The 14,300-nt window shown below is 41.8% G+C and overlaps 1 protein-coding gene across 2 annotated transcripts in view; it reads left to right on the top strand.

The window, feature by feature from the left end:
• SPOCK1 (SPARC (osteonectin), cwcv and kazal like domains proteoglycan 1) overlaps nucleotides 1-14,300 on the top strand; it is a 727,447-nt gene that overhangs the window by 278,691 nt on the left and 434,456 nt on the right. Inside the window, exon 3 of one of the 2 annotated variants that reach the window (XM_012557936.1) lies at nucleotides 9,559-9,567. The exons of the other annotated variant lie outside the window; for it this stretch is intronic. Coding sequence (XP_012413390.1) covers nucleotides 9,559-9,567 — 9 coding nt within the window. The remainder of the gene's footprint in view (nucleotides 1-9,558; nucleotides 9,568-14,300) is intronic. 2 annotated transcript variants of the gene reach the window in all.

A 14,300-nucleotide genomic window follows, 5' to 3' on the forward strand; every position in this document is an offset into this window, starting at 1 on the left:
TAAAACAACATGTGTACTTCTGTTTCATGAGAAACTATTTGTTCTGTAAGCCTTCACCTGAAGTACAATTAAAAAAAAAAGAGAAAAAAAAAAAATAAAGATCCAGCTTGAGTGCTACTTCCTCAGTAGAGTTTGCTCTGGTTCCCTTGAATAGTTGGTGGCTTCCTACCCTGTGTTCCTGTAGCTACATTATGACCACACTTACTAGGTAGTATTATGATTCACCCGCTTACTTTCAGGTTCCCTCTTTCCTAGGCAGCCTGGGCTTCATGAGTGTAAGTGACAGGTGTTATTCGTCTCTGTTTTCTGGCTTAGCACAAGGGCAGGCATATAGTAAGAGCTCCATAAGTGATGACTGTGCGCACGTAGAGTGAACTTAGTCACTGTTGTCCATGATTCTAGTGGTTGTTGTTAGGTGCCGTCGAGTCACTTCCAACTCATAGGGACCCCATGTGCAACAGAATGAAACACTACCCAGTTCTGAGCCATACTCACAATTGTCATTATACTTGAGCCCATTGTTGCAGCCACTATGTCAAGCCATCTTGTTGAAGGTCTTCTCTCTTTTTCGCTGACCCTCTAGTTTACTAAGCATGATGTCCTTCTCCAGGGACTGGACCCTCCTGATAACATGTCCAAAGTATGTGAGATGAAGTCTCACCATCCTTGTTTCTAAGGAGCATTCTGGCTGTACTTCTTCCAAGACAGGTTTGTTCGTGCTTCTGGCAGTGGTATATTCAATATTCTTCACCAGCACCATAATTCAAAGACATCAGTTCTTCTTTGGTCTTCTTATTCATTGTCCAGCTTTCATATGCATACAAGGCAATTGAAAATACCATGGCTTGAGTTAGGCACACCTTAGTCCTTAAAGTGACATCTTTGCTTTTTAGCACTTTAAAGAGGTCTTTTGCAGCAGATTTGCCCAATGCAATAAGTCTTTTGATTTCTTTTTTATTTCTTTTTGAGGTATGTAAAAAAAAAAAATTATTGTGCTCTAAAGCACACCTAAGTGAAAGTTTACAGCTCAAGTTAATTTCTCATACAAATATTTATATACATATTGTTTTGTGACATTAGTTACAATCCCCACAAAGTGACAGCACACTCCTCTTTTCTACCCCGCTTTCCCTGTGTCCATTCAACCAATTCCTGTCCCTTCCTGCCTTCTCATCCTGGTTTTGGACAGGAGCTACTCATTTGGTCTTGTGTCTCTGATTGAACTTAGAGGCACTTTCCTCATGTGTATTACTTTTTCTTTTAGAGTCTCGTCTAATCCTTATCTGAAGAGTGGGCTTCGGGAATGCTTTCAGTTCTGGTTTAATAGTGTGTCAAAGGGCCGTAGTTTCGGGGGTTCCACCAGTCTTTTTTAGACCATTACTTCTGGTCTTATTATGTGAATTTGAGTTCCGTTGTACATTTTTTTTCTGTTCTGTCCAGGACTCTCTGTTGTATTCCCTTGTCTTTTGATTTCTTGACTTCAGCTGCTTCCATGGGCGTTGATTGTGGATCCAAGTAAAATGAAATCCTCGAGAACTTCAGTATTGTTTATCATGATGTTACTTGTTGGTCCATCTGTGAGAATTTTTGTTTTCTTTATGTTGAGTTGTAATCCATACTGAAGGCCCTTATCTTTGATCTTCATCCATAAGTACTCCAAGTCCTCTTCACTTTCAGCAAGCAAGGATATCATCTGCATATTGCAGATAGTTAATGAGTCTTCCTCCAATCCTGATGCCACATTTTTCTTCATATAGTCCAGCTTTTCAGATTATTTGCTCAGAATACAGATTGAATGAGTATGGTGAAAGGATACGACCCTGTCACACACCTTTCTTGACTTTAAACCATGCAGTATCCCCTTGTTCTGTTGGAACGACTGTCTCTTGGTCTATGTACAGGTTCCTCATGAGCACAATTAAGTGTTCTGGAATTCCCATTCTTCCCAATGTTATCTATAATTTGTTATGATCTACACAGTCAAATGCCTTTGCATAGTCAATAATACACAAGTAAACATCTTTCTGGTATTCTCTGCCTTCAGCCAAGATCCATCTGACATCAGCAATGATATCCCTCTTTCCACATCCCCTTCTGAATCCTGCTTGAGTTTCTGGCAGTTCCTTGTCAATGTACTGCTGCAACCCCTTTTGGATTATCTTCAGCAAAATTTTACTCGTGTGTGATATTAATGATACTGTTTTATAATTTCCCCATTCTGTTGGATTGCCTTTCTTTGGAATGGGCACAAATATAGATCTCTTCCAGTCGGTTGGCCAAGTAGCTGTCTTCCAAATTTCTTGGCATGAATGAGTAAGCACTTCCAGTGCTGCATCTTTTGTTGAAACATCTCAGTTGGTATTCCATCAGTTCCTGGAGCCTTGTTTTTCACCAATGCCTTCAGTGCAGCTTGGACTTATTCCTTCAGTGCTATCAGTTATTGATCATATGCTACCTTCTGAAATGGTTGAATATCAACCAATTCTTTTTGATACAGTGACTCTGTGTATTGCTTTCATTTTCTTTTGATGCTTCCTGATTCTTTTAATATTTTCCATGTAGAATCCTTCAGTATTGCTACTCGAGGGTTGAATTTTTTTCTTTAGTTCTTTCAGCTTGAGAAATGCCCAGCGTGTTCTTCTCTTTTGGTTTTCTAACTCCAGGTCTTTGCACATTTTGTTGTAATACTTTACTTTGTCTTCTTGAGCTGCCTTTTGAAATCTTCTGTTCATCCCTTTTACTTCATCATTTCTTCCTGTTGCTTTAGTAATTCTATGTTTAAGAGCAAGTTTCAGAGTCTCTTCTGACATTCATTTTCATCTTTTCTTTTTTTCCTGTCTTTTTAATGACATCTTTCTTCATGTATGATGTCCTTGATGTCATTCCACAACTTGTCTGGTCTTTGGTCATTAGTGTTCAGTGTGTCAAATCTGTTCTTGAGATGGTCTCTAAATTCAGGTGGGATATATTCAGGGTCGTACTTTGGCTCTCGTGGAGTTGTTCTGATTTTCTTCAGCTTCAACTTGAGCTTGCATAGGAGCAATTGATGGTCTGTTCCACAGTTGGCCCCTGATCTTGTTCTGAATGATGATGTTGAGCTTTTCCATTGTCTGTTTCCACAGATGTGGCAATTTGATTCCTATGTATTCCATCCAGCGAGGTCCATGTATATAGTCTGTGTTTATGTTGTTGAAAAAAGATATTTGCAGTGAAGAAGTCGTTGATCTTCTAAAATTTTGTCATGCGATCTCCAGCATCATTTCTATTATCAAGGCCATATTTTCCAACTACTGTTCCTTCGTCTTTGTCTCCAACTTTCACATTTCAGTCACCAGTGATTATCAATGTGTCTTGACTGCATGTTTGATCAGTTTCAGACTGCAGAAGTTGGTAAAAATCTTCAGTTTCTTCATCTTTGGCCTTTGTGGTTGGTGACTAAATTTGAATAAGAGTCATATTAACTGATTTTTCTTGTGGATGTATGGATATTATCCTATTGCTGACAGCATTGTACTTCAGAATAGATCTTGAAATGTTCTTTTTGATGATGAATGCAATGCCATTCCTCTTCATTTGTTATTCCCAGCACAGGAGATCATATGATTGTCTGATTCAAAATGACCAGTACCAGTCCATTTCAGCTCACCAGTGCCTAGGATATCAATGTTTATGCAGTCTTTTTCATCGTTGATGATTTCCAGTTTTCCTAGATTCATACTTTGTACATTCCACATTCCTATTATTAATGGATATTTGGAGGTGTTTCTTCTCATTTTGAGTTGTGCCACATCAGCAAACAAAGGTCCCAAAAGCTTTATTCCATCAACATCATTAAGGTCAACTCTACTTTGAGGAGGCAGCTCTTCCCCAGTTGTATTTTTGAGTCCCTTCAAATGTAAGGGGCTCATCTTCAGGCGCTATATCAGACAGTGTTCTGCTGCTATTCATAAGGTTTTCACTGGCTAGTTTTTTCAGAAGTAGACTGCCAGGTCCTTCTTCCTAGTCTAGTTGGGCCCTTCTAATCTATTCCACATATAGAGAGGAGAGTATGCTTCAGTTTGATGGGGTCACCCCCAATTAAGCTCTCCAGTGGCTCCCCAATGCCTATAGAATTACATGTGGATGTCTCATTGGGCATTGAGGTTTTCACCTTCTGGCATCAGCCTTCCTTTCCAGACTTAACCTTACTCCATCTCTGTGGGTGTCCTAGGCCCTCAATGCACGTAGCCAGAAACCCCCTGGAGAGGAATGGGACAGCAAGGTGTTCATGTAGTAGTACATGGATCCCCTGACCATGGGACCTGAATTACTACTGGGGACTCACTCACACTCACACATATTGCTCTGGGTGTGAGGACAGTTATCTTATAGGTTCTGTGGGCTCTCTATCTTGTCCATGTGACATAAGTGCATTATCTATCTTTCCAAGGGGCCAGGTGAGCAAGTTTCCAAGTACAGGGCCTGGCTGAAGTGCCTTGTGGTCTTCTTTTTAAGTTTCCTGGATCTTTATCATCTCATTTAGCAGTGCTGAGGGTGGGAGACTGTGTTGTATCAATCTCAGAGTTGTATAAGTGCTTGTTGGGTGACAAAAAGGTAGCTCAGGTCTCCACAATCCAGTTTTCATCAGAGTCAACAACCTTTGGAAGTGTGGGTCTTGTGGAGAGTCTTCAATCAGTATCAGAGGATTGATCTACTTATATGGTGCAATAACTTTACCTCGGGGAGAGGATGCCCACCTTCTCTATGGAAGCCTTGTTGGTGATTGTAGAGGTGAATTGTGGCTTGGGAGTGTGGGTTCATTTTTGGCAGGCTTACTCAGTGTGGTTACCGCTTCCTGCGGGGAAAATGTCATTTCAGAAAATGCAAATTTCAAATGAGAACTCACAGATTCTGACTGATACCATTGGCTTGAAGTGGACAAAAGACCTGGAAGAGATTTATTTCTGGATCTTTGATGAGAAGCATCTGCTATGTAGGTGGTCCAAGGGCTGAAGCCTCCAGGCACAGAGGAGGGCTGACAGGGTGGCTGCTAGGACAGTTTTAGGAAAACAGTGAAAGGAGTCTTTATTGCTACCCTTCCCAGATGTTCCTTCGAAGAGAAGAGGCTGAATGGCAGGCTAGCGGGAACTGTAACAGCCCTAGCTGTGCAGCTAATGAAAATTTCATGCAAAGTCTGTAGCTGTAGGTTTCCAGAGAGATGGCTAGTGCCAAAGCCACATCTTCCAGACAGTGCTTTGATGTTGGAGTTGGATGATCTACTTTGAACTTGGCCCCAGGGCGTGCCAGCGGCAGACAGGTGTGAATGTTCAGTCAGAGCTCACAAAGGCAGAGGCCTCCTCTTGCTTCTCCTGCTGGCCTGCTCCAAAGCACCACTATGGGGACCTGCCTGGGCGGGCTGCCGTTGGCAAGCCTGAAGACCGTGATTCTGCCCAGGGAGCCATCTTGGTGAGGGTGGGCCTGGGCTAGGGGTAGATGAGGAAGCCAGGGTGTGCTGACTGCTTTCCTGGGGCTAGGTGCTTGACAGATGGAAATGAACTTGCTGTTCAGTCATCTCATAGGTGGGAAAGCTGAGGCTTCATATACACTAAGGGTCAGGGCAAAGGTAAGGAGAGCCTCTTGGGAGGCCTCTGCTGTGTGCACTCATCTCACATCCCTTGATAGCTCCCGTTCTATCTCTGTGCTCAGCCAGCCTTGTGTCCTCTTACCAGGGTCTCCAATCTTCACATACCTCACTGTGCCTCCCTTTACATGGTGTCATTAAGGCAATGTGGTATAGTGGTTAGAGCATGATCTTTGCGGTCAGGTAAATCTGAATATGAATCCTGGCTCTGTTTCTTACTAGCCGTGTGGCCTCATATAGTAATTTTATCCCTCTAATCTTACAATCCCCAATTATAATAGATTGACTATACCTATTTGCAGAGTGATTGTAAGGATTAAATGAAATAAAACATTGTCAGAGCTGAACACAGTGCCAGGCACATTTTAACCACTCAGTAAATGGTAGGTGCTATTTACTGAAATGATTAGTATTAATATTACTATTACTTTCCCTCATTTGTACTTCAACTCGATGCACATCCTGAATTTTGCATCAAGTTTCAGCTCAGCTCTGGTGACCCAAGTCATAAAGACGGTTTGTCCGTAGCGGCGACTCAGGCCGTCAGTAGTTGTGGGTGATGATGTCAGGCAGGAAGCCACCTGCCCTCCTCCTGCACAGCTTGGCTGAGCCTTCTGATACTTTCCAATGACTTCCCCACTGGGCCCCAGAGTCCAGTTATTGCCCCAGTTGGAGCAACTATAAGGGAGCCACCTATTTCAGTTCCCTCAGAAACTTCTAGGTCATAGAGCCTGCAGTTTTGAGCCAAAGGGGGAAGAAGTTGGGGAAATCGCAGCCCAAGATATTGGCATAATACCCAATAGAGGTGAATTGTCCTTTTTATTCATCTGGTAGATGTTTATTGAGTACCTGGTTAAACAGGCACTATGCAGGGCACTGGAGGTTCAGTGGTAGAGATCCCCAGACCTAGCCTGTGGACTGCCATCTGTGTAGCTGAGGAACATAAGAGTAGCCAGGCCACTGCAGCATGGGTGGTTAAGTTGGGGGCAGCACAGGTGGCTATAGGTCACCCAGCAGAGGCATCTTAGATATAGTGGGATTGGAGGGTAGGGAAGGTTTCCCACAAGAAGCAATGTCTAAACTGGGATTTCATAGAGAAGTAAAATGTTAGCCAAAGAAGGATGAGGACGAGTGTTTCAGGCAGCGAAGGAGTAACACATGCAAAGGTTCGGAGGTGAAAGAGGGTATGGGGTGTTCCAGGACTGAAAAGTAGTTCATTTACAGCTGAAACAAAACATAGAAGGGTCACTGTTGAAGCAGTGTAAAGAATGGCCTGGGCAAGGGTAGAGGGAGGCAGGGAGGCCGGTTAGGGCATGTCACAGTGATCCGAGGAGACACTGTAGAGGTCTCAACTGAGGTAGAAGCTGTGTGGGTGCAGAGAAATGGGGAGGTGGGAGAGAGATCCAGGACTGAGTACTGAGAGGTCTTGGTCACTGCTTGAGTGACGAAGGGAAGGAAGAGGGAGGAGTCCAGCCTGTGGCTTGGATCTTGTCTAGGCAGCCAGGTGGACAGAGATACTGTGTACTGAGATGGAGACACCTCGAGGGCAGACCCTGTGAAGGTGGAAGAGGAAACAACTCTGGAGAGCTCTGGAAGCTAGGGGAGAAGGCCTCTGGTGGGTTGCACGTGGTTTGCTATCCATGTTGGGGACCTGGCCACCTCTCAGTCACTGTGACTAAGTTAGTGTGTGGCTTCCTTAAGCCCACTGGGAACTGCACATTTGAGTCACCTGGGGATCTTTAAAATATCGCATTGCTGAGGCCACACTTCAAACTATAAATCAGCCTCTCTAGGGTGAGCCCAGGCATCAGTGTCTGTAAAGCCACACAGATGAAGCCAATACCCAGAACCACTGCCTTAACCAGTCCCTGTGGTTGGCACCTCCCATGGATAACGAGTGTGAAGGAAGGGGCAAGGTAACAGCTATTAGTTGGTATTTTCACTCTAAAGAGTAGTATCTGGATGCTTATGGAGGCCTGCCAGCTATCGGAGGGGAGATTGTTGACATTCTCAGAAAGATTGTGGGAACTAATTAATTTGGAATTTGTGATACTCGGACAAGGCTGGGCCTCAAGCCAGTATAATTTGTACTTTCTGTGAAGTACAGGTTTACATGCTACAAGCTACAAGATGGCAAGGGCCTTCCTTGTTTGACGTGCCAATGAGATGGACCCTTTCAGGATGTCACCATCTGTTCTCTACACGTAAATTGATGGTTAGACAGACATTAGAGAAGATCCAGTCTTCTCATCAGGATATGGTTAATTGTAATTTAAACTTTAATTAATTTGTTTATATTTATGTGATATGTGATAGCTTACAATGGTTCAAAACATTTCCCTTAATGTACAAACAGCTGTACGGTATATGTATCATCTTCTTTTAATAGACGGGGCCACTGAGTCTTAGAAAATGCAAATCTAGCCTTTAAAGAACAGAGACATGTCTGTAATTCAAGTTTTCAAATTTCATTGAACTTTTTCCCCTGGAAACTAATAAAATTAGATGCATTTAAAATATTTCGTAGTTTTCCTAGTTGCAATTGGTCTCTCTTCACTTGGGGCTTATTGATAAGATTCAAATGTGCAAGAAGTCACATTATTGAAATTTTTAACATATCATTATTCCACAAAACCTAATGTTTACCTCAGTGTTCCTGGGACATACTAGTGTTATAAACCTCTGGAGATGGACATCAAAGTGTATGTCTATTATTTATTGACTAATTCTCTGTGCCAGATAATATACCAGGCACTTTACTTCATTATTGCAAATAGTTACGACCGTCCTTCAAGGTAGGTGGCAGAGATTTTGTTTTATGGGTAAGGAAACTGCACCTAGAGAGGCTGAGTGGAATGTGCAGTGCCACACAGCTGGTGAGCACTAGAGCCAGAACTGCAACCCACATCTGCTGCAAGGCCTGCCCTGTTTATACTCTCTGTTTTGCCTTCAACTCCATGGCACCGGTTTATTTTTTCCTTTCTAGACATTCAGAAGCTGTTCCTAGTTAGCTCATACAATTTGATAATTTTGCTAATGAGTCAAGGGTATGGGTGGCTTTGAGTCTTATCTTGGTCAGAGTACAAATGAAGCACCGTATACCCATTCACATCCCCAGAAGAAAAACCCAGATTCAAAGAGTATTTTGGGTAAGGAGCGTCAGACTCAGTTTCTGTATTTGGGAAACGCCAAGTCTATGGTTCATCTCCCTTCACTCCAACCCAGATAGACTGACAGAGACAGACAAAAAGTAATGATATAAAGAAAGGTTTGAGCAAATCTCAATAACTGAATATTCCCTAATGATTTCAACATACTTTATAACCTGGATAGAATTAGAAGTGATGGTTATAATCCTTTAATCAGCTGGCGGGACCATAACAATCCTGTTTGTTTTGCATATTTCCCAAGATCATAAATCCATGTCTTTCTCAGGTTTTAGGTTTCCTAAAGCTATTTGGGAACTGCAAAGCAAAAGATTTTCTTTGAAGAAATGTAGAAAGTCTATCACTCTTGGTCTCTGATATCATTTTGGGATTTTTATTGAATTTAGCCCTTTAGAGTAATGTCACAAGCAGTTACTCATCTGAAATTCTTGTAGAAAGTAACCATGACTGAGAATTTAGATGTAATCATGGTTTTGCTAGCTGTTCTGCAGTAATGACATAGCTCACTAGAGCACACTCAGATTTCTCCCCACCTTGATTATTCTTTCCAGTAACCTAAGGTCCTTTCCCATAAACTTCGTGAATGGTGGGACCTTTTCAAAGGGATGATGGTAGGTGATTTAAGAGAAATTATTTGGCTGTGACCTTTCTAATGTTCTGATGATTTGAAAATTTGATGCAGTTATCAAAAATGTTTACATTCCTTCCTACTGTTTGATGTCATTCTTTTATTTTTTTTTTCCCCCTCATTTATAATGCTTTCGTACTCAGGAAGTTGAGGTAGGTTTTTGACTTTTCAACTGTATGTAGACATAGCATCAAAATAGTTGCCAAATAAAATGTAAATTTCATTCTAAATCCTAAATCTCAGTGGTAAATATTTGTTTTAGTTCAGTGAACCAGCACTGCACATATTTATTTTTCATTGGTATATCCAGGGGATGCAATTTATCAAATGTGTATAAACAGTCCATTTGCTGCTTTATCTTTTCTCATTAGTTACAGTACAAGTATGATTGTCAGTTATTATCTGTGTTTTACTGGTGGGTTATTTATTGAAAGAGCAGAGCAACTGATATTGTTATTTTCTAAATCATTTTGTCTAAGGCCTGCAGGACTTTAAACCAAATGTCAGGCCAGTTTATCAAAGAATCACTATATTCAGGATGGAAGTGATTTAGAGTAGGTGTATAAACAGACACCTACCTGTATTTCACATGCACACACACACCCCTTTGACGATCATGGGAATTTCACAGGGATACAGGGATATTAATAAAGCTGCAACAATTTATATTTGGTACAATTTGGCAAGGATTTATTATGTGCTATTGAGTGATGCCTTGGGGAATATGCAGGTGAGTAAGACCCCCTCCTTCTCTGAGTAGCCTAGGCCCAGGGATGTGCGGGATATATGCACATAGAGACGTATTAATGAGCATAGCTCCCAGTCCCTGGTGTGCAGGGTTCTCGTGAATGATGTCTACAGAGGGAAGGATGGGAGACCTCAAGTCACTGTTTAAGCTGGGGCCAGCTGGTTGGACCACTTCATTCAGAAGGATTCTTATTGGGGTTCTTCCCAAGGATGGGAAGGGGCAAGTCTAGGTGAGAAGAGATAGCACTTTGCTTGCCCAGAGATAGGAATACAAACACCTCCGACGTAGTTGTATGGGAAGCTGGCTCCTTTCCCAATAAATGAAAGTGTTTTGTACCTTACATCAGCTTGATTAACAGGGATTTCCACTGCACATAAATTAAAATTACAGACAAATGTTACATTATACAGCTGATGCACTTCTATAATATAACCTGGAAATCTCACTTTTCTAGTGACTTCTATCATGATTTCAGAGAGTTTCCTCATACCCACCCACCCACCCAACCCACAACCAGCCCTCCTTCCTGTTCTCCCCAGTCAAGTAGCCTGAAAATTAACCAGACTAGTTTGCACTGAATCCTTTGAGAGCAGTTTGGTTACAGTTCCTTAATTGATCTCTTTCTAAAGGGTTTTGAGTTTGGTAAAGTGGGGCTGCCTCTGTCCAGGATGGAGCATCTACAAGCCCAGCTTGAGTCTACCTGACCTTGCGTGGCAGGGTTTCTCTTTTTGTGTTGATCTGCAGTGGCCTGGGGACAACCCTTGCTTCACCTTGCTTCCTTCTGTTCGTGTCTCTATTGCTCACTCGTGGACAAGGCAGATGAGACTCCCATTTACTTTATAGGCTGGTAATGTGTATTATCTCAGGTAATCCTCAGGTGAAACTGCAGGGTTCAAACAGCTTAGCTAAAATATGTATGAGGGAGAAACTATCAGTTCCATGTGAGGTAAATGTCTTTGATCTGTAGCATCTGAAGCTTTAAGGTATATAATAAATTATATCATAATGTTCATCATCGGGAGCAGAGTAGTTGGCTTTCAAAAGTGATTTGCGTTTGGTTCTGCCGTCCCATTTCTTCCTCAGAGACTGCTGTGACAGTTCTTGGAACTGAAATATACACCTCTTAAAAGGGAAGTCCCTGGGGAATATTTGAGCTAAATTGCATCAGCCATTTTGGGGCTGTGGAACAGGAGAAGAAATATTCAGGTTCCCATTCAAAATGGGCTGGAACCATAGACTTTTCAGTTGGTTCTGATTATCCATGATGAAGAAACATAATCATCCAAATTATAGCAGCAATATTTTTGTATCAGTTCGTGGTAGGCAGGCTTGAGACTTTCTTTGGAGGGTGCAGTGTAGAGAAGAACGCTCTTTGGGTAATATATAGGTATTTTAAAATCGATTTTCTTTCCTATGAATGCTTATAAGAATAGAATATCTCTAAAGTAGTTGAAAACTCAAAGAGTCAAAATCCTTTCCACCAGCCACTGGGCACCAGTAATTTCACAGGATTCAATACTATGCTAGTGAGATATCAAGTTAGTAAGATAAGGGAGGAAATATGGTTTTATCTATGTCGATCAGCTGTGTAGCGCAAAAAATAATTGGGGCCATGATCGCTCCCAATCTCTGATTCTTTAGGTACCTGTTAAGTAAAGCTTTATCTGCTCAGTTTCCGATGGACACGTGTTCTACCCGACCACCAGCAGCCCCCCTTCTTCCTTGTGCTGGGCATGTGATAATTTGTCGGTTTCTCACTATGATATTTATGCTGACTTTTCATGATACTTTCTGATGCCCTGGAATACTTCAGGACTTTGGATATAAGCCAATGTGCCCAAGTCTAAAATTCATTTAAATGTATATGTTCTTACAGATTTTAAGAGTCCCTAAAAAGAGTTGGATAATTTTAATTTGCAAAATGGTGCAGAGAAGTGGACTTCCTCAAGTCTGTTCTCTGCCCTGTCCAGTTGAGTCCTGACTTAATTGCAGTGTAGCCTATAAAATATATGTATATAGTAACACTGCCATCCTTCATTCCTTAGCCTTTATAATACATTAGTGGTAGTTACTGAATTTAATAAATGACCATCTTTAGATATGTATCTTTCTATTTAGGTTTATGTTTTAAAAGTTAACTGTTGCTGTGGTCCTTACAAGTCTTTTTTTTTTTTTAAAGCTTCATCACTAGGTAATAAATTTGCCAGTCAAGAGGCAAATTCAGGCAGATACACATCGCCTGGCAAGTTTGATCTGACACATCCAATATGCCTTTCACTACATTCTGAATTTTAAAAGGCCACAACTTTATTGGGCCAGAAGAAAGGTCAGAGGTCAGGGCTCTGAAAGCCCTTCAGTTTTCTGGGATCTGGCCTGGACTCTGAGGACACACATCAAGAACACACATTCACATAATGCAGTATCAATGTGGTGTGGGGAAGGCACAGTACTCCCGGGGTGGGAATTGTAACTGTTAGAAAACTGATAGAACTGTCAGCAGCACTGGAAGCCATGGGTCTGTTTGTTTTAAGACAATGTAAAATGTACACTATATTTTTTATTTAGATAGGAAATAAGATTAAAAAAAAGCTGGGTTGGTGCCACAGGGATTTGAGGGTCTGGAAAAATGATCGGCCCTGGTATTGGTGGAGTGTTGGTTCAGGACCATAGATAGCTGTCCTGATGTCTTTTGAGCATCCACAGTGCTAAGTGGGACACAGGGATGAGCAAATTCTCAGGAGGTGAAGCTCTAGAAGAGGCATTCCTTTGTCTTTGGCTCTTTCTACATGGAATTGGATGGTGCTTCTCCAGCAATTCCCCCAGACTGCAGGGTGAGTTAATCCATATAGCCCCAGACTGCTTGGACTCACCATGTGTGCAGGCCTCTCGGACCTGGCTAGGGCAGTGTGGAGAGTGAGTCACATGTGCTCCAGCATCTCATACTCTGACCTCAACTGAGCAATGCCTGCTAAGAGACCACAGCCCCCACCCTGTGCTCATTGACCATCCCCCAAGTGGGCTCTGGGGCCTAGAACACTTTCATACATGTTCATGACCTTTGGCTCCTGTGATACGGAGTTTTCTCTTTCAGCTGTAGCAAAAGCAGTTATATCCAAGGTTTTTTCAGCTCCTGGCTCATTGGTTTCTGCTTTGGCAATCCATTTTGCTGCGGCAGGGCAAAGGCAGTCAGATACAGAGAATCATTTTCCTTCCCTGTTTGGCCTTGCTGGGCAAGGGGGCTGTCTGAAGGACTTGTTTTTTATAATAAGTTTTCACTCAAAGTGTACTTTCACATTTTGGCAGCAATTAGGCAGTCTTAATGCATTTGCATGGGTTTTAAATATTCTAATGTAGATAATCTGCTTTTAGAGGCTGTATATTTAAAACTATGATTTTCCCCCAAGAAATATGTAAAAAATGGCAATTATAGTTAACCTGGAAAAGTGACAAGGTCCAGAAGAATGCTTCTGATTCCGTCCAGGTTATAAAGTATGTGAAAATCGTTAGGGAATATTCAGTTCTTGAGACTTGCTCAAACCTTTCTTTGACATCAAGGAGAATGTGACGTGAAATTAAAAGAACTTGTCTTTGGCTCCAGCCCTTCCCTGCTGGACACATATCCTAAGCTTCCAAGGGTAATTAGAACATGTGTTAGAACAGCATGTTCAAGTAGAAAATATTTCACAGGATTCCAAATTGCCATTGGACATGATGCCGTCATCTGTCTGCGAAGAGGGCACTGATGAACCACAGTTGGAAGGATGAACATTTCATTGTTTTTTTATCCAGTGGTGAGAATGAGTTCATCTTGTGTTATCTCTTCTCTTGCTTTGGGGAACATCAGAATCTGTTGGTAACATGATTGTCTAGGGCTAAGAGCACATTGGTCATAAAACCAAGAAATCGGGCACTAAATTTCCCACCTACCATCCAACCTTAACTTAGAATTATTTAACACGAGCTGTGGAGTTTCTGAAAGTAGGGTTCCAACTAATTAGGATTGTGTTTAAAATAGTAAATGGAGAGAGATATTGCAGAGGGATTATTTTAAACTGTCTCCATGTATTTCATGGTGTAGACCTCAAAGACTTCCTAACCAGATGGGTGAGAAGGCCAGTAATGCCATAAAATTACAGT

This window comes from Trichechus manatus, unplaced genomic scaffold (assembly GCF_000243295.1).
Source record: "Trichechus manatus latirostris isolate Lorelei unplaced genomic scaffold, TriManLat1.0 scaffold00127, whole genome shotgun sequence".
In the NCBI taxonomy this organism is placed as follows: domain Eukaryota; kingdom Metazoa; phylum Chordata; class Mammalia; order Sirenia; family Trichechidae; genus Trichechus; species Trichechus manatus.